Source organism: Parambassis ranga, chromosome 21 (genome assembly GCF_900634625.1).
Source record: "Parambassis ranga chromosome 21, fParRan2.1, whole genome shotgun sequence".
NCBI classification, from domain to species: Eukaryota; Metazoa; Chordata; class Actinopteri; family Ambassidae; genus Parambassis; species Parambassis ranga.
In genome coordinates this window covers 18834869-18857748 of record NC_041041.1, presented here as the reverse complement: position 1 = coordinate 18857748, position 22880 = coordinate 18834869, and the positions used below count along the sequence as shown (strand labels likewise).

The following is a 22880-nucleotide window of genomic DNA, read 5'->3' as shown; positions in this document are numbered from 1 at the left end:
GGTGTACAACATGAAGATTAATCTTGATTCTTAGTAACCACACCACCCTCATACCATTTCTCTATGTGACTATATAGTGTGGATGTCCTCATTATTGTGCAGATTCTTTTTACACTAATTGTAGCATATATATCTGACTGAACATATTTACCTGAGAGGAGGTGGAAGCTCCTATACGATGCCCTGTACTGACGCTCAACAGGTAGCGATATTCGTCCATGGGATTGTTGTCCTCCAGTAATGTCACCTTCACCTGTTAACAGCCACCAAGGACAAAATATATTGGACTTAAAAAGCTACCCTTGTCTTTTCATTCAGAAGATACAGGGTTATACTGTGCGGGTGTGTTTTGGCTAATACTGTAAAATCGAGCGGCTCCTTGGGCAGCAGGGTTCTTCAGCTTGCACTGCACACACACCTCTCCTATTTCTTTCAATTTCAAACTTTCCCTGAAGCTGTGAAAGGCTTATAAAGCCGTTTCGCTCACATACAGAGATCTTCAAATCACTTCCATTCTAAGAATACTAGAAAACTTTACCTTTGAAGAGGCTTACCATCAGTAGAAAATAGGCAACCCCTTAGCTAATGTTCTCCTATTTTTAAAATGCACTTTCTTTCTCTATAGATACTGTACCTTGGCTGTGTCTTGGATGTCTTTTCGTCGTGCCCACACAACCACCAAGAGATAAGTCACAAAAAGCGCCCCCACAAAGCACACAACTACAGGATTCTCAGCAAAGGTCGCAAAAAGCTCAGCGGTGCGTGATGGGTCGACAAGGTTGGGAGTGACAAAGAAAGAACTCCCAAAAAAGGAAAGGTGCTTGCAGAGGCACTGGGTGACTAAATGTGTACTATTAAGTCCAACCTTGAAAGACAGTACAATTGTTTTCATTAAAGTTTAGGCAAGGTTTTAAGCGTGTTTTAGAAGTGAACTGAATTGCTGTACTCACTCTGCATCCTTTACTGCTCCAGTCTGATAATGATTCATCCCAAAACTTACATGAAGTTGTAATGGGGGTGATTGACAAACTGGCATTGATGGATTTTATACCTGGACCCACTATGGGCCTCACCACGAGGAAGTGAATTCCAGTGTTCCCCTTTAAATCCTCAGGCTTCAGTATCCATGTGTACCTCTCCCCTTTGTAACATACAGACACACAGTGAGGAAAAGATATATAAATACACTACATAACAAAAAGTAAATGGATCATTATGGTGTGTTTATATTTGTAACAAATGAAAACTTAACAACTATTTAACTACTAAATCTGCAGCTGATGATTGTTTGTATTGTAAAAAAATCACAAAGTATAATCTTCCCAATTTGGTGTGGAAGTATATAGGGATGTCCCGATCCAATCATGTGATCGGAAATCGGCCCGATTACTTGATTCCAGACTCGGTTTCAGAATCGGACATTACCTCCCAATCAGGACTCGGATATATATTTATTAGGGCTCTCAAAGTTAACGCCTTCTGTGCAGGGTGGCTCTGTGTCCTGTAGTGTAGGGGTATGACAGTTGCTTTTGGTGCGAGCTGCTACGTGTGAAATCTCCTAGCGTGGTGCTCTGGACACACACACACAGGTTTTGCTGCAACGACTGAGTTCCTATTTGCCTTTATAGAGAATCCTTAAAGTATCGGATCGGGACTCGGACTCGAGGGCAAAAAAACCTGATCGGGACATCCCTAGAAGTATATAGTGTACATTAGAGAAAACAAAGTTTTTTTCTACCACTGAGAAAATGTACCTTGTGTTGTTCCCTGCAGAGGCATCTGCGTCATTGCCACATAATTTGTCTCAGTGGGGTAGCCCATATAGCCAAGGAGCACTTTGAAGGGCAGGGGATCCTTTGAGGGTACCATCTTTAAAAGATATATTAGTCATCAAAGTATAACCTACATTTACAGTGATGATATTTCACATGTGTTTCTTGTATGTCATATTTTCCATAGGATTAGTAAAATAGCTTAGCAAAGGTATGATTAACAGTAGCACATGCAGGGCAGTTTATGAGATTACTAATAACCTTGTTTCTGGTAGCTACACTGAATTTAATAGCTTAGAGTTAAAGAGGATTGCAAAGCTATTAGCATGACTAGCAATATAGCTTGTGAGGATGGAAAAGCTAATTTGTCAGCTAATTATAGACAGACACCCATGCACAAACCAGACAAACCAACACAGCAAATATTGTCTTGTGGTTGTTGTTGATGTTGTTGGTTTAACTTTTCCTAAACCTGTAAAAACATGTCAACACACCTTTAACAGGAGGGTCGTGTCAGCAGAATGGATGTCTATAATTGTGGTGCTGTAGTTCCCCAGGTCCAGAACCGTGGTGTTCACCTGCTCTCCAGCCGGTCTCGGAAGCAGAATCTGTGGGCCAGATCACATACCAGAAAACAGATGGAGATATCAATCAACATTCCATATTTGTATCAACTGTGGCCTTGTGTTATTCATGCAGAGGACTCAGACTTCAGACAGACATAGCTTTCATTCCACAGAGTGGTCCAATGTCCTGTGGAAATAAAGAGTGTGTGTGGGTTTGTGTCCATTGCGTCAGTATACAACTGACCTCAATATCTTCACTTAAGTTCTCCACAGGGATAGTGGACCCATCTTTTGTTGTGAGCGACAAAGCTCCGATCAGACTGTTGATGTTCCCCCTTTCGTTCCAAGAAAATGGGTTTTTATCGAGGCTCAGCATCTGCAAGCGTATTTAAAAAGTGAGACAATTTTGAAAAGTGAGAAAAACTTTGATCTAACACGCACACCATCTGTCAAACACCCGCACTTGCAACACAGACACGCAGGACCTCATCAACACTTCCGTCGACTTACTCGAACATCCACAGGCTCCCCTGAAGGAAATATGTTGGAGGGTAGAGCAGGGAGAGAAAACGCAGGGCAGGAAGAGTTGGGAATATTAACAGATTCCACATTCAGATCTTTCTGCATCATTCTGGGAAAACAATAAGCAGACTCTTAAATCTTTGTTTACAAAGACATCTGGTATGATGCATTTAGTCATCATTTTGGGGGGGGGGTCCCCAAATATAAATATAAATGATGAATTTTCTTTGCTAGAGTTATTTCACAGATGTATACTGAACAGAGAACAGATCAAACTGGTAACAGCTGGAAGCTGATAGGGCCTGGATACCTTTTGATCCACTTTTAGCAGCAATAACTTTGTGAAATGGTTTCCTGTATGACTTTAGTTGCTCACACTGTAGAGAAATTTTGGCCCATTCTTCTTCAATGATGAAGAAGAATGGGATGATGTGCAGCAACAGTAGCATCTCTAACACCATTGTTTATGTCTTTCTCTCTTTTCATTCTTTTAACATACACCTGAATGTTCCAGAGCAGCAAACTGACAAAACTTTTTTTGCTGATGATCAATTCATGAAGGACTGATGATCAGCAGCACCTGCTGCAGCTCACCTAATTAAATCCTATGAAAGCAGTAAGAGGGGACTTCTTTGTTTATTGGCTTTATTTTTGCTAAATAAAAGTACAGTAAACAAAAATGATGTTGTTTTGTGTTGATAAAGAATTTTTCAGTCATCCACGTCATTTTCTTACAAAAGGTTGAAGCAAGGCATCTGGATTTGTAGAATTTTCTGGATGTTGTTTTGTCTGAAATTTGCTTAATACTAAGACCTGATGATTTCTATTATGAGATCAAATTAATGTGAAACTTAACTTCCTTGATTGGCCTCAAACTGAATCTTTCTCTATAGATCTCTATGTCAAAATGTCCAACATCCCAAGGTCCCCAACGTGACTCCCAGTCCTCCTCAGTTTCACTTTTGCTTCACCACTTTGGGTGTATTGGGAGTTAGGTGGACTTGGGTACTGCTAAGACATCAACACCTGGAGACACCTACTCAAAACGTCATTGGTGACTTCACAAAAGATCGATCTTCATTTACAGTCCATGGATGACGATGCTTGGGGATCACCTCTCACAAATATTTGAACTTTTGCTAAGCTTTTGTCACTTACCTATTTACAAGCAACCCGATATTGGCTTCTTTGATTGTAGTTGGCCCCTCATTGACCTCCATAAACATCAATAATGCACTCTGTGCATTGTTCAAAGTAACAAGGAGGGCATCAGAGACGTTTTTCTGCAACAGAAAAGAGACATGAACGATTGAGAAGAGGTTTTTGGTTTACTATTAGAAAAGTCACTGACTTCACAATGGTCCAAAACCTCACAAATTGAGGGTGGGGCAACCAACAGAAGTAAATCTCAATGACTCACATAAGAAGAATGGTCCATGATATTACTAACTCCCCCCACGATGACGCTGGCTGTAGTGTGTATCTCCTTCTTGTTATCTTCTGTATTAGTCAGATCCATGTGGAGGAGAGATGAGCTCATGTTTTGAAATAATGAAGAAGCCTTTTCCTGGAAGTAGCGTCAAGACACACACACACACACACGCACACACACACACACACACACACACACACACACACACACACACACATTTTGACAGTAGTTTTTTTCTTTTGTCAGAAACACCCAAAAATTAAAAACTGATGTAATGATTGTGGGTTTGTACAAACCAGAAAAAAAAAACCTACCTGTGCAGAGGTGTTGAGTTCATCTTCTTTCTGGACGAGAGCAGAAAGTCCTCTGGCCATCATCTGTACTTCCTCAGGTACGGTGAATGGAATTTCCTTTACCATGTCCACCATTATGTCCATCATTGTATCACGCAGCTTCAAAATGTGTGAATAATGATTTATACTATATATATATATATATATATATATATATATATATATATATATATATATATATATATATATATGTTATAGCTATAGCTATAAGACAAATTTGGACAAATATGGAATCACTAAGAGTCTTTGAGTATGTTTACCTTTTGCCTCTCTGCCTTTTTCGATTGATCAGATTGCCCGTTCAGTTTATCGGCCACAGAGCAGAAGAGTTGCCCCATGGTTTCTCCTGACAGCAGACCTTGTTCCTTTAGCTGAGCCACAGTGTTCTCCACTGCTGCTGTGAGACCATCTACTGAGCCCACTGTGGAATCCTTAACCTGTGGAGCAAAAGTCGGTTTATCTTAGTATATTGGATAGAAAATACAAAAATGACAGCGTATCCACAGATCGAACTCACTCTATTGTTGACAAACCTGTACAGTTATCCTGGTGTTGGTTGCAAAGCTGCCATCTTTTGCAGTTGCTGTTATAATCAGGTTGTAGTTAGCACTGCTGTTTCCAAGAGGTAGGAAGATGGAGTTTACTACATTGTTCTTACTACAACGCAGATGTTTCCCTGACAGCAAGATTAGATTAGATTAGATTAGATTTCTGGGAGAACACACAAGAATTAGTACATGTACACCAACACGCAACAAAAATAATAGTTAAATAACTGGCAGCATTCAAGTTAGATCAGTATCTCTGCCCTGGACTTATTCCAGTTTTATTCTTTTATTCCCTCTTTAGACTTTTCATGTGCCAATGACTTGAAAATAAAATGAAAATTAAACAGTGCTGTTGAAAGTGCACTGCGTCACTTATTAGCAAGCAGCTGTAATGGCAGGGGAAATTTTTTAAATTGCTGAAACACAAAAATAATGAATGCTGTGCTGCAATAAATATGATTAGAAAATTAAACTAAAAATTAAATAAAATAAAATAAAATACTAACCCTCAGTTTTAAAACAATACTGACACTTAGTGCAGGGCTTCCCAATATTGCAGGTTATACTGAAAGCATCAAGGACTGTTCCACTTGGTGGCAATATGCTACATGACAGTCCATCAGGATTGCTGGTGGTTGCTGCTGCAGTTGTAACAGCAGTGGTGGCAGCACTGGAAGAGGAAGCAGGACTAGAGGTCGTAGCAGAAGACCTAGTAGCTGCAGGAGCAGTAGGAGTTGCACTAGTTGCACCAGGAGTAGATCTAGTAGTAGGATTAGGATCGCCATCTGTTGTGGTGGTGGTGCCTATGGTGGATGGGTTTTTTGTTGTAGCTGTGGCATCTGGGGATTTGGTGGTAGAAGCAGGGTCCTCTGAGGACTTTGTGTCTATAGTAAATTTCTTGTAAAGTGGCGTAGTATCTCCTTTAAAGAAAAAAAAAGGACAGTTCATTATGTTCATCTTTGTAAAGGAATGGTGGATATGTATATGGGGGCCAAAAATGATGAACTGTCCTTGATGCTATCATTCAGCTTTACTGCACGTACCGGATGTTATCACCACAGTGAGACCCTGACCCTTGGCCAATGCAAGATAGTTGTAAGTCACAGTGTATTCAGTGCCACCATTCTGTTTCTGGATGAGTGGCCTTCTCTTTTCCTCTTTGTAGCATGATTGTGTTTCATCCTGTAAATTAATCAACTTATAAATATACCACACTAAAACCTAATGACTTTTGTTTAACAGATTTCATTTTCAGACTTACTTCCCACTTGTTGTCACTCTCCGGGTTCTCAATGTACCACACAACTCCTTGGCAGCTTTGACCCTCCGGACATATCATATTAATTTTTGCATTTGTATCCTTCTTTATTGGATTACAGCCTTCAGTACAACTGAGAGTGTGGTACAACACATATTTAGATAATTAATATTTTTTTTTAATTTTGCTCTAATAAAATAACAGGTACAACCAAAATACATTAAAAGTCAAGGAAAAACATAATGTACCTCAACGTAGCTGGCATCTCTGTGTCTGGGATCAGGGCGATGCATATGGATTCAGTTTCCTTCACCTTATTATTACTTTTTTCTATCACATTAAAATGATACTTATTGAACTCAAATGGATCTGGCAGGCAGTTGCTTTGAATGGTGTGAGTCAACTGATTGAATTTTCCTTGGCATTTACAGGGATTCTCTGTGAATCAACAAGGAGAGTCATTAGCATCCAGTGCTTGACTGATTCTGTCTGTACTTAAAGACATGTGCAGGAGACTTTGGTACTTTATCAGAACTAAACCATAGACATTTTGATTTATGTTTTTAAGTTAGTAAAAAGGTTTAAATGCTAAAAAAAAAACTAAAGAAATGTAACCTTGTTTTTTGTTCCAGAGATGACTACCGATGTTAGCATGCCAGTCTGCTAACAATGGGAAGTAACCTCAAGTAATAGCACTAGTGAGCTAATGTAGGATTTAATCTGCCTTCAGTTGGGGTATGCGGGCTAATGTAGAATGATACTACTACTACTAATAAAAATAATACTATTAATAATAGTATTATTATAATACTATACTAAAAATAAACACTGTATGAGCTTCTAGGTGCTTGTCATTGCTGATGATGAGATGATATTTCTCTACATAATTTACTCACTCCATGGTGATTTAGTTTCCTTTTGGGTCAGGTGGCAACACAACAGCACATTTAAGAAAGAACATTGCTTACACTTAACATAAAGAAAGAGTAAGAAAACTTCTTACTGCATTCCCACTCGTAGCGTACGTCTGTGTCACTTGTGTCAAAGTCATCAACTTTGAGTGTGATGGCAGTGTTTTTGGTGGACACCTGCTCTGGTGTTGCAGTGATTTCCAGTGACGACCGGGGAACTCTTATATGTTTCTCTTCCTGAAAATGAACACACAGATTTCGAAGTGTAAAATGAATAAAATAAATAGTTTTTATTTCCCCTCACTTAGCAGCATTACCGTTCTCTTAACTCTCAGCAGATGATCACCCAAACTATTTTGTTTCATGTCTGGGTCCTTGATGCAAGAAGGAAACACATCCACATCCACTGCCAGAGAGGAGAAGGCATTCTGTGCAGTGAGCTTCACAGTAGCAGAGGATCGTTCAGAACCTGAACAAAGAGCACAGGCATCAAGTAAAAACTTTTTTTAAAGTAATTAAGGGATTTTCTTTCCATACCTTGAACTAAGTGTTTGATATGAAATGTTCCTTTCTTTGTGTTCATTTCTCTGGTTTCAAAGAATGAGCTAGTGTCTTCATTAAGAGAGAAGAAGAGCAGCACCGGTGCGCCATGATCAAGAGAGACGCCAAGCGTGATATCCAAACAGTCATCCGTCTCTGATATCATGAATGCCTGAAGCCCAGATATTTTCTCCAATATACACACCTGCAGGATAAGAATTAACAAACACATCAAGTTAAAACATTCATTTGGTTATATTATCATCATAAGCAGGAGAAAGAAAGATCTCAACCTTCTAAAGAACTAAATAGACAAAAATATGTGTGGACATGCAGCTGACCAAGAGACCAGAGGTCCAACACGGTTTTAGAAAAGCCTTTATATCCTTTGAATCAATAAGCAAGCTGCCTAAGATCTTAGTAGAGTCCAGAGGACTTCAAGTTCAGTTTTGATTAAACTAAAATCAATGATATATATTTTCCCCATTATTAAATCTCAGAAACTATATGTAACTACGTAAACTCAGGCATGATGGTATATAACTGAAATTCACTGTGCTCTAACATATTAAAATATGCCAGTATTTCTCTAAAATGAATTCTAGAATTAAAGAATAAATTAACCTTCTCCATATTAATCAAGCAATTAATTAATTAATGAAGTTGTTGGAATGCATCATGTGTTCATCTCTAAAGTGTGAAAACACATGTGTGACAAACTAATTATTATTTTTGTGAAATACAACCCAAGTATGGTTACTTTAACTGACATGAGCTAATCACTGCTTATTTGTATAATTTCAGAGTACCTGCAGGTCTTTGGATATTTCAGGGACTGTGACTGCATTAGATGCGTAAAGTGAGAGGTGGTGGCAGCCTGGTCCGAGCTCCTTCACCACATCTGGAGTCAGAGTGATGTTTTGTGGCACATTTCCTCTGACCACGGAAAGACCAGACAACAGCTTTTCATTACTTTGGATCCTGTAGGACACATTTATACCTGCATACAAACAGAAAACATGCTGCATGATTCAATTCAATCATACAAAAAAAAATGAATGCTTTCAGGAAGCAATATCAAACTGAGGGGAGATGAATTATTTTATATCACTGTACCTGCTTTTACTTCCAGCTGAATTTGAAATGCTTCACCATACAGGGCTTTGCAGTTTGGTTCATAGAAAGACCTGTTTCCAGCGTAGCACCTGATGGCTCCCGTCTCTGTGACAGGCTGTTGAATTGTAATTATTTTGTGGGCTGTGCTGTGCATTTCACTGTTGGCGCATTCAACGGCCACAACGTACGTATTTGGATGAGTGTATTTGTGCACCACGCTGCTCTCCGATCTGAGAAAACACACGAGCGAAAATAGCAGCAACAGCAACAAAATCAAATTTAAAAGTTACATTAAAGCTGACAATATGAGGTAAGTAAAGCAAATCTTCTGATTACTATTAAGACATGAGTGTAATTAGTCATCTATTGACCAGCTGCATCAGTACATCTATAGTTGAATTGCATTGATTGATCGATCATTTATTGATATTAGCCTTATTGCAGCTGCAAGTTCTGTGTTTGGTAAAGGACTGTAAAAATATTTAATCGTCCTTAAACAGTGAGGTATTGTTAATGCGCACTCTGTCATATTGGTCCTCATAAAATGATGACTATTAGCGAGGCTATGTGCTGTCATGCTATGCATAATTTTAATCTGAGTGGGCTTGAGGCTATTCAAAATGCAAACGAGGAGCGGAATGTTCACTTTGGCCCGGTGAGTGTTCAGGTGTTAAAATCCACTTAACAGTGTGAGTCAGGCTGCTCTCTTGTTTACAGAGCACAGGGTCAGGCTATTGAAGCCGCTGCTTGTAATACTCTTGGATAAATGTCAGAGTTTTAAATCTACTTATAAAGGGCGATTTCACAAATGCACACACATCCTGTAAAGGCTAAAATATACTTTCATGACGCCTCTGCGCTATAAGAGTGAGATACTAAGACTTTTAATTGTTTTGTGTGCACAGCGAGCACTTATTGCTAAATAATGGATGGTACAGCACTATTGTTAGCAACAGGGCATCAGAAATTTGGCAACAGGGGGATGAACCAGCTTCAGTCATCACAGTGAATATATAGGGTATGGACGGTCTCACTTTCCTGCTCTAGCCCTATTCAACTAACTATGGGAGCTCAGGTCTGTCCTATCAGGTCCTGCCAGAAACATCCTTCTATCCATCCAATCATGCCCTTGCTGTCAAATATCAAATGCTTCTGTGAGTTGTCACAAGCGACTAACCCTCCTTCACCACTTCATCACCCAGTCCTTAGCCTCTTCATCACATCTGACTGTCAGCGTCATCTCTCCTTCTTTTTCACCACCACCACCAGCATCTATACTGGTTTTCTATTTATCACTTGGCGTCACCTTAATCACAATACTTACTTTTGTTACTGAAGCAAACACATCTGCCCAATAAGCTCTTGTTGGCATGGTATGAAGTGATTCATTTTAGTGTGCTTTTTTTAAAGCAGCAACATCTGGGGCTGAGACATGGAGTAATAAATAATGCATTTCACCCTGCAGCCTCTAGGGGCTGGATCCAAAAGTAAGTCAATCCTCACAGACTCAGAGACTCAGACAATGTTAAAATAGCTAACTTTACCGCAAAAATAAAAATGTATTATGAATTTCCCCCCTGGAATCAATAGTAAGTATCTATCTATCTATCTATCTAGCCTCCCACAGGGACTCAAGACAGCTCTTCAGAAACCTATGTTTGACGTCACAGATGCTTTGTCTATTTTTAAATAGATAGTTCATGGATTTTCTATATATGACATATGAAACTAATCCAGGTTTACAAACTCATCAAGGACCAAAAGCGCACAACCCGTGTGTATATACAGGATTATGCTTAAATCCAACAGACCAAAGCCCAGTCGGAATATAGATAATATATACAGCAAGCTGGGATAGGCTCCAGCCCCTGTGACCCTGCACTGCAGGACAAAGCGGATTAAGATGATGGATGGATGGATATACACAGCAGTGGCACAGCAGATGACAAAGTTCACAGCTAGATTGTCCAGAAGTGAATCAGTGGTGGGGCACAGGTAGGTGATTGGTGGAAGTGGCAGCAGGTGAGGTGGATGTGTGTGCAAGCAGGATAGTGGGAGCAGGAAATAAAGATATCTGGTGGCTAGATGGGTTAAAACAGCATAAAGAAGATAGATAAAATAGATGAAAATAAAATAGTACAGAGCTGCCACACCAGTTACCAGGTGAGTAACCAGGCCCTGTTTTACGTTTGTATCACTTAGTCTGCACTCACCTGTCAGTACTATTCAGATAAACAACACAGCCATCTCCAGTATTCAGCTTGCACTGTAGCTTTCCCTCGGACAATTTTAGGAACCACTTAACGCCGATGGTGACATCTTCAAAAACAGCAGCCGTGGTGTCCATTGACAGTGTGAGCCCTTGTAGCAGGAGAGGATGAACAGAAATATAAGTGCTTTCAACCAACAGAGCTGCTGGAAAATAGACAAGCACATCATCTCAGCAGACAGTAGAGAGCCACAGATATTACAGGGACATATAATGTAGCTGCTGATTTCTGTCTATTTGCTGTATGTCAAATAAAATATGATCAGACAAATACACTGGAAAAAATACTAATTCACCTCTATGACTTTAAATTGGGTATACATATTTTACTTTAATTTTTGTTTCCTCTATATTCACTATGGTCTTTTAAAGAAGACCCAAATATAACTCAGTAAGAGCAGTCTCTGATAATAATGTTTTTATCCTGTATGAGCATGAAGGCCAGAGATATACTTTATATGTGCATGATGCTGATGCTTTGTGTACCCTAGTGCATGTCATCTGCTACACAACATTTAAACAACACAATCATAAGTTCCATTAACATAACCATAACATAATGTTGTATCTCAGGCAACATGTCATTATATGCCATTAGCAGAAACACAACCATGTGTGACCACTTGTGGTGTTTATTGATCGGACGTGTTGTAAATATCCATCATTCCTCTGTGGGAGGTTTTGGCTCAGAGTGGTTGACTGTAAATGTAAATGTGTACTGTGTAATTCAATGTAGAACCACCACTGCATGTCGATATCACATGAGCTCAAAGCTCATATAATATGTCATATTTTTGTGTTTTGGACCACTTCACCTATATACTAATATGACATATCAAGACGTCTACTTAAATGCAATAGTAGGTATGACAAAGGGTTTTCTTAATACTGCTGCATGTCCAATAAAGTGCAATGAAGACATTCTTCAGTGATAATAGCTAAAGTTTGTAATGAACTATCTATTCAGACTGTAATTATATGGGAAGAAGCCCATATGTTTTACATAGCTTCTGTCCATGCCAGTGTTCACTTTTCTATACCTGATTTCAACAGTACAATTTCCTCATAGAATCATTATAACTGAGCTATGTTTCGATCCTTTCTGACCTACCATCTTTGCAGTGGTAGTCCACAGACAGGTAGCTCAACAGCTGAGGACAGAGATCATGAAAGGAGGTCATCACTGCAGAAATCTCACAGCTCTGTCGGCCGTTGCAGTGAGCTGAAAAACACACACACAGAGAACATAATTAGCTCCTGACTACACACACTGATGATAACGAGGAGAGTAAAGGAAGTTTCGACTCATGCTGCGTTCCTTTTAACACTTAACAACAGTTTGTGCATAATTTGCTTCTCAACAAAAACAACACAGTTTAGATAATAATGGTGTACACTTGGACAGAGAAGCTGCGATTGTGTTTTTTTAAAAAAGGGGGGGGGGGCTCTCATTTGCAGTGTATCTGTATTCTGTCACCACAGCATATATTTATTTGTGCTGCGGTCAGCAGATATTCCTCTTTGGCATTGTAGTCCAGTTCAGTACACATTTATCTCAGAAATGTTGAGGTGCCATGTGTCATGAAACTGCACTGCATTCTGGGAGAGGGTGCAGTGGCTTGACACTTAACAACATGACAACAACAGTCTCCACTTGGCTTAATGGAGTCAATATTTACTCTGAAGCAATTAAGCTTTTAAGCTATTATTAGGCAGCTTTTTATCCTCTATAAATGTCGATGGGGATTAATTCTTTTCAAACAAAGGTCTGCAGTGAGAAAATGAGTTCTTTGTGAAATCAGACAAACACTTGTTTGAAAGTGGATTAAATTTCATGAAAGTTTTCATTCATGCAGAACCTTTTATGAAATGAAAAACAAGCATTTGTTTTCCTAATCCTGCGATTAGGTGAACTAAGGAACTATTATGGAACTATGATTACTAACTATGATATTGCGCAGACCAGATAAGTCTGTGTTATGTTACATATATTTGTAAGAAAATATATATTTCAATACACTACCCTTAACCTCTAAGGGCCATTTGGGCCCAAGGGAATTCTGGCATTATGTTAATTAAATAAACAAATTAAAATTCCAAGATCCCAACACTGCACCCCTGACCTTATTATGAATATCCTGTTCAAGTTTTACCTGCAATCGCATCAGCAACATCCACCCAGCCGCACTCATGTTGTGTGGATGCTGAAGGAGAGAGGCTGGATCGGCAGTAATGAACGCTGTCGCGGCCGTAGAAGCAACTGTCTATCATTAACACTTGACCAGCACCACACAGCAGAGTGGTGTTACGACCCGCACACACAATGGATCTCCCAAACTCTGAAGAGAATATAAAAGCAACACGGAGGGGTAATTCATCACAGGGCGATTCAGCACACTGCTTTGGGTCACTGTGAGTCACAACACATACCAAACTGGCAAATAAATTGCAGCTCTTTGCTGCAGTCTCCTGTTGCTCCCCAGTGGAAGCCCGAGTTTTTTAGGATATGTCCACATGCTGTGTTTGGATGTGGGTAGTTCATGCATTTGGAATATGTGACGGGTGAACCATCCAGCCATGAGAGAGCACCTGAGAAGGATGCACAAGTGTTCATGTTGTGATCATTGCACTTTTCAAAGATAGTCTGTTAGATTAGCAAAGATAAGCAAAGAAAAATGGAAAAAAGCGTGGGTTAATTACATGACATGACCTCATGACCCGACAGCTAAGGTTTTCGAGATGTAAAATACTTAAAAAATCTCTCTCTGTTTCTCTCTTTCTACTATACATCATACATTTTACAAATACATTGTGTATATATATATATACACAATGTATTTGTAAAATGTATATATATAAATGTATATATATATATATATATATATATATATATATATATATATATACACAAAGCTACTACTACTATTACTGAAACCTTGACCTTTTCTTCTCCTTTTTAATACAGTACTAATACCGTAAGACCTTGCGTAGACATGCATCTGAAATCCTTGCATCAGCTTGACTTTTAAAGATGACAGCCTACTTTACTGCAGTAAAATCTCAGCATTGATCAAAGATATATCATATTAACAGAAGCATTCCCTCCTACAACCATTCACCCATACATACACACCAAACATGAAATGGCACTAGCAACTAAGTCAAAGTGCAGCATATTAGTGTTAAACATCATCTTTGCAGGAACTCAGTAAAGCTGTTATCATAGGACATTTATTACATGCACCTTCAAACTGATCCTAAGGTCTGGACCTCAGGGACCTCAGTAGTAGCGACAGCCAGGATTATTGTGGGAGCTTTAGTGCATATAGGAAGTATTTATGTAATTTTAACAGCTTCCTGCTTAAACATGGTACAAAAAAAGTTCAATGAAATTATTTTCCCAGTTTGGTGTAGTAAGGCCACCTCTTCACTCTTCATCAGACTTTACTAAGGCTAATCAGACTTGAAAGGAAACCGGAGAATTGGGGAACAGCAAACACACTTTTAGCTTTCTTACCTTCCTCATTTGCCCAACGCTTTGAAGAGAAAGACCTTGCAAGCCCAAGCCACAAGTCCTGATCAAAGTCCAGGTGTCTTTCCAGGAAGTCCTGAGTGTCTTCATCAGGAATAAATGCAAGATGTCCTCCACTCTTCTCACACCAGGATTGAGCACTAACGAACGAGAGCCGGAGACCAACAAACTCAAAGCAAGATCCCCTAAAGGCCTTCTGGTGTTCCAGACAGGTCTCTGCAGCCTCTGTCCCATTTTCAGTGTGAGACAGACAGGCGAGTGTCATCAAGATCAGCGGGTGCAGAATGGCTCTGCACATCCTGTCTGTTCTCGCCTCTCAGACAAAAAGTCTTTTTTTTATCTCTCATCAAGTTCTTTGACGCTTCAAAGCAACAGCACTAATGTTCCCCCCAGTGGCATTCTGCTTCTGACATCAATGTCTGTCACACAAACACACACACCTTTTTCTGTTTTTGTAGATTGTTTACCTAACATTCAGAGTGCCTCAGCAACCAATGAATGCTTCACCTTTGCGTACAGCTCGCAACAAAAGGAGGGTTCTACCAGATGGCTTGGCTAGGCTTTACCAGTATAGTTTAAAAGGATGGTTTGCACATTGAGTGAAGCTAAAAAATGACCCCAGAAATCTAAGCCTCCCATCCATTTGAAAATATTTCTTTAATGTGGAATATCAGTACTGTGTTAGAGCAGTAATGTGCAAGATTATATATATATATATATATATATATATATACATATAAAAGCTGAAAAATGAACACACCAACAGCTATCATATCTGCTGTCTGCTGTCTGCCTGGACATAAATGGAGTTTCTATATTGGAGGCAGTCTCTAGTGGCCATCTGAGGAACTACAGTTGTTCAGCACCATCAGTTGCTAGTTAGCTAGCATCTTTCTCCTGCAACCCTTCCAAACAAACTGCACTTGTTTAGTCTTCAGTCAAGCACATTAACACTGAGCATGCTCAGAGAGGCCTATAGACTCTGACATGTAGCTCTTGGCTTTGTTGTATTTCTGTAAACACTGCACGGTCTGACCTTGGGACGAATTTGCTTGGACGTCCTCTTCTGTGAAGATTGACAGCAGTCCTTAATTCTTTCCACTTGTAAATAATCTTTCTCACTGTAGAACATCGGACTCCAAATTTTACACCCCTAACACCATGGTTTATGTTTTTCTCTCTTGTTATTATGTTAACACACAGCTGAATGTTTCAGAGCAGCAAACCGCCAAAACTTTTGTGAGGTCTGTGCACAGTAAAATACTCTGGAAGCAGGAAGAGGGGATGCAGTATTGATAATATTTTATTGGGTTCAGTTTTGCTAAATAAATGATGGCACAGTGAAAACAGTTACATGTTGTTTGTCTGAAGTTAGCCTAATACTGAGACCCACTACTGTCTGTATGATTGACAGTAAACTATGCACAGCTATGTTTTACTTCCTAAAACTGTGTCACTCTAAAAGAAGACTGCACTTTATGCAAAATCCTATGCTGCAGCTTGTTTTTCAAAAAAATAAATGTATTTATTGCATCTCCAAAGAGAGAGAGAGTGTGAGAGAGATAGAGATGTCAAAGGATCAATCTGGATCTAACTGAGGGGCGGCACTGTGAACAGTTTATAAACTGCAGTGTACTCAGTTACTTATGAATATTTTACTTCCTTACCTAGAAAACACAAACCGTTCCAGAGAATCTGCTGGTGTCCTCTGGCAGCACTGTGTGATGCTGCCATTATTTTATCCCCCTGCTATTGTCATGACCTGGTGTTTATTTATGGTTTTGTTTTCCTTGTTTTGGGTTTTTAGTTTAATCTGTGTTTAGTTATTGTTATTTTCCTGTAGTTCTGGTGTTTTGTTTCCTTGGGTTTGTGTTTGTGTCTAGTTGTCTAGTCTTGTTTTGTGTTTCTAGTTGTCTAGTCTTGTTTTGTGTTTCTAGTTGTCTAGTCTTGTTTTGTGTTTCCTGTTTTACTTTGGTAGTCCTGTCCTCCCTGTGTATTGTCTTGAGTTTTGCTCCTGGGTTTTCCCTCCTTGTTGATTACCAGCCCTGCCCTCATGTGCGTCACCTGTGCCTCGTTGTCTTCCCTGGTCCCTCTGTATATAGTCTGTGTCTTCCCCTTTGTCCTGGTTAGTTCGTCTCGTCTGTGTGGGCTTTGTGTCCGTCTATGTCTCGTCTACGCCATGCCATGCCATGCCATGCTATGCTATGCTCCAGGTAGTTCTTTGTTTGATGTTATGGTTTTTGTTTTACCACGCAAGGTGTGATTTTTGGTTAGGTTATTTTGGACTCTCCTTTTGACCACGCTAGTGTGATTTTTAGTTTTGTATTGTTTTGCCCTCCTGGCCTTTAAATAAAAGACCTTTTGGATTTTAACCGCTCTGCGTCCTGCAACTGTGTCCTCACCTCATCCACAAACCCTGACAGCTATAGGATTTATTTATGTTTAAGACCTGAAGCAGCGGACCTGCAGGGCCCAGGGTCCATTGACCACCTGCACCACCTGCAGGCCCCACGGACACCTCATGCAACAGCCCAGTCGCTTCACTGTGCATCCTTGCAAATCCACAGCTTGTGCCAACAACGTATTTGGCAGCTGGCTAACATGTACTAGCTTACAGCTTCTGCATGATGAGGCCAAATGAAATTTAGAATTTAAATTTAGAATTTCTAAATGCTCCTTATTAACTACACCTGAGTAGTCCAATGATGATGATGCGGGTAAAGTAAATGATGTGTGTGACATTTTTTTGGAGTCTCAGTATAATACATAACAATGTTACACAGACACACTAGGACAAGAATGAGGAGTAGAAAAGCAGGTGATTGCGGCTACCAAAATGATGGCCACTTATAATAATGTATACCATTCTGCGCCCACTCAGGGTTCAATGTGGTGATTATCTGAAGAGCACTGAATCCTCAAGTGAGTGGAGATGCCTTTACAAACAGCAGTACGCTGCTAAGTGTTTTTTATTTTTTATTTATTTATATTTTTTACATTGTCATGTAAAAAAAATTGTGTGTCAATATGTAAAAGCAGTTTTCAATAATAAAAAAACCTTTTACATCTACATGCATTGTTAAGGTAAAATGCTTTATTGCACACTTTTTTAATATATTACTTTTTATGACAAAAAGAATTGCACTTTGAATATAAATATGACCACAAATTAAAATTTGAAATAATAAAAATAAACAAACCAACCTGTGTTTTTGTCTGAATATTGATAAAGAAAAAACATTAAAATAGTATTGACACACTCTAATAAGCTGCAGTGTTTCCTGACATTTTACCTATCGTTTCCCTCTGTTTTTTTAAATGTGACTCATGTTACTCACACGTCACACAAAGAGCCAAAGATTGTTTTTGATGTAGTCATGACTGTTTCCCTGGTTGGTGCGATGTGACATTACAAGAAGAAGGCTGAAAGAGAGAGAGAGAGAGAGAAAAGATGAATATGCCTTTCAAAACAGCTCCTGTGGTTTCTCCAGGGGTTTAAAAGTAGCTCGGATCAATCCCCGTCCTAAAAGCTGTGATGCACCTCTTTGATTGTGTCATTGATTGCACAGCGGGTATGAATCCAACCAAATGGCAAAGAATCCCACGCAACTATAGCCACAATCTCCAGCCATTCACAATGGTGAATCCAATAGGTACAAATTGCAAGGAGAAGAAACTACAAGTATGGAAAGTGCTTCACATGCAGGATTCACAGTGATTTTACTAAAAAGTTACTGAAACTTTAATAGCCTCCATTCAGGCACAAAATATACTGTATTTATCTTTTGATTGGGCAGAAAGATGTATTAACTGCTGTGACAATGCATCATCAACACTTTTTTTCAACATTCACCTTGGAGACCCCAGTTAAAATACAGCAGAGAGAAAATAACAAGTGATCTTGGGATCAAAAATAAAAACTTTATAAAAAAAGTAGGAAATACGAGGAAAAAAAAACAAGTCACCAAAACAATAAAAACCATTAAAATAAATTACAACTGTTCTCACTTAGCTGCCTCTGTCTACCAAAAACCTTTATTGCAATCCATACCCTCTATGCTGAAGTACATGCAGGATGACCGAGGTTAATATAAGCAGTACTACTAGCTAGCAGTATCATTCTATGTACACCACAGCCACCTACGATGATGAAATGAGAATGCAAACATAAATGTGTTTATAATGTTAAAAATTGTAAAATCATCCCTTTCTGTTGTCACTGCTGGTTGAACAAGTGCTGAAAGTGAGAAAAAAAGAAGTTAAAATTAAGAATGTGAATTCTGTGAAAAAGCTTTATATGATGTTCTGCAGGTGCATCAATTTTTCCAAACAGTTCCATCATCCCATGTAACCTGACACAAAAATCAATCTGTATTTGTTTGTTCAGACATTTGTGTCTTTGCACTTTCTCCTTTCTCATCCTCACTCATTTCCTTCACTTCTTTTCTCCTTTCTGTCAGTCTCTCATTGTACATTTCTGAGTACACTTGCGATTGTGCATGTGTGCATCTAATGCACTTCATTCTTTCCCTTAATGGCTTTTCATTATGGAAGCCTGACTGAACACTATAACAAAAGGCCTGTTTGTGGTGATTTGGTGTGCTCCATGCTAGATAATGTGCTTACTTCCTGGAAATGAGTGAGCAGCAGCAGCTGTGTTCACCTGCACTCACTGCGCTTTGTAAAAGGACAAAGGAGGATGTTTGTAGGGAGGAATTAAAACATACAGATCTGTCCTATTGGATTAGCTTGTGTACCTAAAGAGATATGAAGCAGATATGCTTTTATGCTTAATTAGCTGATTAAGGGATGGGAAGCTGTCCTTTTTATGCGACTGATATAGAAATCACTGAATATTGTTGGCAGCTACAGCCATGCACTGACACTCTGACAGTTAGCTTATTTATAAGTTCAATCAGGAAGACTCTGTTCTCTTCATCATCGATAAAGCTTGTCATTCTTCTTCTTCATCTGTCTCTGTCCATCTCCCCTTCTCCACTCTCTCTCCCTCTCTCTATCCTCCTGTACTCTGATCAGGTGATTAATAGAAAGCACCTCCCTCGCCAACCAGCTGTTGCCCCATTGGCAAATTCAAAACCTTTCTTCTCTCTCTCTCTCTCTCTCTCTCTCTCACTCACTCAGGCAACCCTCCTCCACCCCAGGCACCGCCATATCCACACCAGCTCAAACCCTCGCCTATCCCACTCTTCTCCACCCCGGCCAAGTCTAGACCCCAGGGAACATCTAATTTCATCGGCCTCTCCCTTTTGCACTTTCCCTCCTTTTGAAGCGGGCATCACATGTAAAAAGCCACAAAAGCACATTCTAATTTGTTGTATAGCAATAAATTCACTCTTGTTCAGTCACCTGAGTCTCCCCTGATTCAACTGTGTGCAGAGCAATGGGCACACACACACACACACACACACACACACACACACACACACATATACATATATACATACATATATACATGTTTGCAGCATTATGTTTTTTATAGTCATCTGCTGTGGCCCCTATTCAGTGTTTGACTCTGTGTCCTCCCTCCCACACATGGTACCTCATGGTCATTTTTTCGGCTTTTTTCGGCTATAGGGACAGAGATGCGGGTTTTTTTAGTTTTTCTTTATGTTTTATATTTCTTTTCTGTTAATTGCTCGATATTTCTCTGAATCCTTGGCATACTGCTAGAGGGGGCCCTTAAGGATTACTGAAGTTTAAAACAACACATCCTCAAATTCACATTAGGAGACAGGAGTGGTGGCGGATGGTTAAAACTTGCAGGGATCCGGGGTGGTGGTTTCACTTGTGGTTGGTGTTAGGCATTAAAAACAGGTTTAGATTTAAATAATGGAAATAATGTTCCCTTCTGCCATCACTTTGGGAAGTCATGAGTGGCTGACTTTATGGTAATATCTATTTCACATTTTAAGTCTCCCGTATGAACTAAAGTGTAATGTCAAACTTTTTTTGCACTAGGAAGATCCAATGATCCAATCTGAAGATCCAATGCAGGCTGACAGAGAACCAAACTGTTCACCCTGTGTTGTGACTGGGTAAATAAAAAAAGCTAAAAAGCCAAGCAAGTCAGGTATAGAAAGAAGAGAAAAGTGTTAATGGACACAGCCAGTTATAGGCAAAGTAGTTTCAGGCAAAACAGCCACAGGCAAAGAAGGCCATGCAAAGCAGTACTGGTAGCAGTACTACAGAGGTTAGATTAGGCAGTGATGTCCGACAGACGGAGGAGGGTGGCTCCAGTATGGCCATACTTCTGCTGACACGTAACAAAACCAGAGCCCGTCTGAAAGTAAATCTTTATCTGTAATGCGAGGAAAATAAATGGACATACTGACAAGTAGAAAAATAAAAAACAATGCAGAGGCACAGCAAAGACCTGCAGTGATTACAGAAACAAGGTAAGCAGCCTCCACTTACCAGGGGAGAAGTCAGGAAACCCCTGCCCTTTTCTTTCATGGTGTCGGGTCAGCCGAGATGATAGTGGAGAAGCTTGTGTTGCAGATGTTAATTTATTTTAGAGCTCTAATGTTTTACAGTGAATAAAAATATATGCAATATATGTATGCAAAAAAAGAAAAGTCAACAATCAGGTTAGTGAACTGGTTGTGTGCCTGGCAGCTTGACAGCATCTTTTTTACTCTGAGAAATCCTGCCAGAGCATATAGGAACGTGTTTTATACTAAAGGATCTAGTTAAGAATTAACCACAACTGATTCCACTGCGAGGACTGATCTACCCCTCAGGTAAAGCTTTGTCTTCCTTGTTTATGTTACTGCGGCAATAAAAAAAAAATCATTCATTCACTAGTCTTACCCCTGATTGTGGTGTTGCATGTCTCCTTAGAAAAATATTGAATGTAACATCACCCAGGCGGCTTTGCATCATGAGAAAATCAAGGTGCACCGCGAAGAGGACTCTGTTTGCACTGCTGGTCTTGGCTTTCACCTGCTCTCTGAGTCTGCCCTTTTTCTTAGAGGTCATGGTATGTTTATGTTCTTTTTTTCTAATCTACATTGACTTAAATTAATGTAGATTAGAATGTACTGTATGGACTGTAAAGGTAAGAGTTTGAAGGAATCACTGTAACTAATGAGATTTGTCTTTAACAGCCTGAAGACACGTGTCTATTTAAAAGACTTGGGTTGGAATTTTCATGCAAACACGCACCAGCAGGTTATAAACTATACACAAATACAGATAAACCCTAAGTGACATTTCTCAGGTTTCTGGGAGGCTCTGACCTCCATCAACTTGGCAGTGTCTGATGGTTTGTGTCCACAGGACTGGTCATTAATACAATTTCATATTCATGCTCTATGTGAAATGCATGTAATGCAGTCCAATAGATCCATTAGACTCATTTGCATACAATCCAGGGTTTATACTAATGATTAGCACACAGCACAACTTAATGCCTCATGCAGTTCTGGCCAAAAATGTATTGATGTGATGGAAGAGAAAGTCTCCTGAAGTAGACAGCTCACAATGAAAGCATTTGTCTGATCAGATACAAGCAGGAAAAGCTGTGGATTTGTATGTTGGTCTGTCAATCCAATCTTTTTTTGTGGGAGGCCCTTCTAGTGTGCAGTAGTGGGCAGCGGCTCTGACCCTAGAGTTCTAAAACATCCCTGTGGACACCTAACTCCTGGGTAATCCAAATGCAGTCACAGAGGTAAAGCCTGTGTGGGGCTGAGGTGGGGAGCAGTTGCAGAATCAGGAAGCTCATGATAAAACGTGATAATCATTTATGGCTCAAAGCAGTCACACCCTTAATTATATGAAATTCTAAGTCTAATTCTTGGAAGTACAGACTGAAGCTATGTGTTGTACCAGACTGTAAACATGTCACATATAAGGCAAACCTTAGAAGCTATGGTGTAACATTGTCACTTTCACGCCTATGTCACCTATGCCAGGAGCCCGCTCCAGATTCCGTTTTCTCATCCCTACAAATGAAACAATTTCAGAACTAATGATTCACAAAGATAATACCAGCAGGTCAATTAGATAGATAGGTAGATAGATAGATTCTGACTCTTAAAA

General features: G+C 39.6%; 1 protein-coding gene across 1 annotated transcript in view; it reads right to left on the bottom strand.

Annotated features, from left to right (window-relative positions):
- LOC114453779 (polycystic kidney disease protein 1-like 2) overlaps positions 1-15166 on the bottom strand; it is a 28390-nt gene extending 13224 nt beyond the window's left edge. Inside the window, exons 1-26 of the mRNA XM_028433674.1 lie at positions 14805-15166; positions 13718-13876; positions 13441-13626; positions 12399-12509; positions 11232-11379; positions 9019-9248; positions 8712-8902; positions 7900-8107; positions 7680-7831; positions 7455-7599; positions 6700-6889; positions 6455-6584; positions 6237-6375; positions 5724-6113; positions 5179-5321; positions 4906-5082; positions 4607-4744; positions 4281-4427; positions 4019-4143; positions 2849-2969; positions 2583-2714; positions 2267-2380; positions 1755-1869; positions 951-1141; positions 635-865; positions 152-253 (exon numbers count right to left, since the gene is read on the bottom strand). Coding sequence (XP_028289475.1) covers positions 152-253; positions 635-865; positions 951-1141; positions 1755-1869; positions 2267-2380; positions 2583-2714; positions 2849-2969; positions 4019-4143; positions 4281-4427; positions 4607-4744; positions 4906-5082; positions 5179-5321; positions 5724-6113; positions 6237-6375; positions 6455-6584; positions 6700-6889; positions 7455-7599; positions 7680-7831; positions 7900-8107; positions 8712-8902; positions 9019-9248; positions 11232-11379; positions 12399-12509; positions 13441-13626; positions 13718-13876; positions 14805-15117 — 4428 coding nt within the window. The 5' untranslated portion in view covers positions 15118-15166. The remainder of the gene's footprint in view (positions 1-151; positions 254-634; positions 866-950; positions 1142-1754; positions 1870-2266; positions 2381-2582; positions 2715-2848; positions 2970-4018; positions 4144-4280; positions 4428-4606; positions 4745-4905; positions 5083-5178; positions 5322-5723; positions 6114-6236; positions 6376-6454; positions 6585-6699; positions 6890-7454; positions 7600-7679; positions 7832-7899; positions 8108-8711; positions 8903-9018; positions 9249-11231; positions 11380-12398; positions 12510-13440; positions 13627-13717; positions 13877-14804) is intronic.
- Between the last annotated feature and the right edge of the window lie 7714 nt (positions 15167-22880).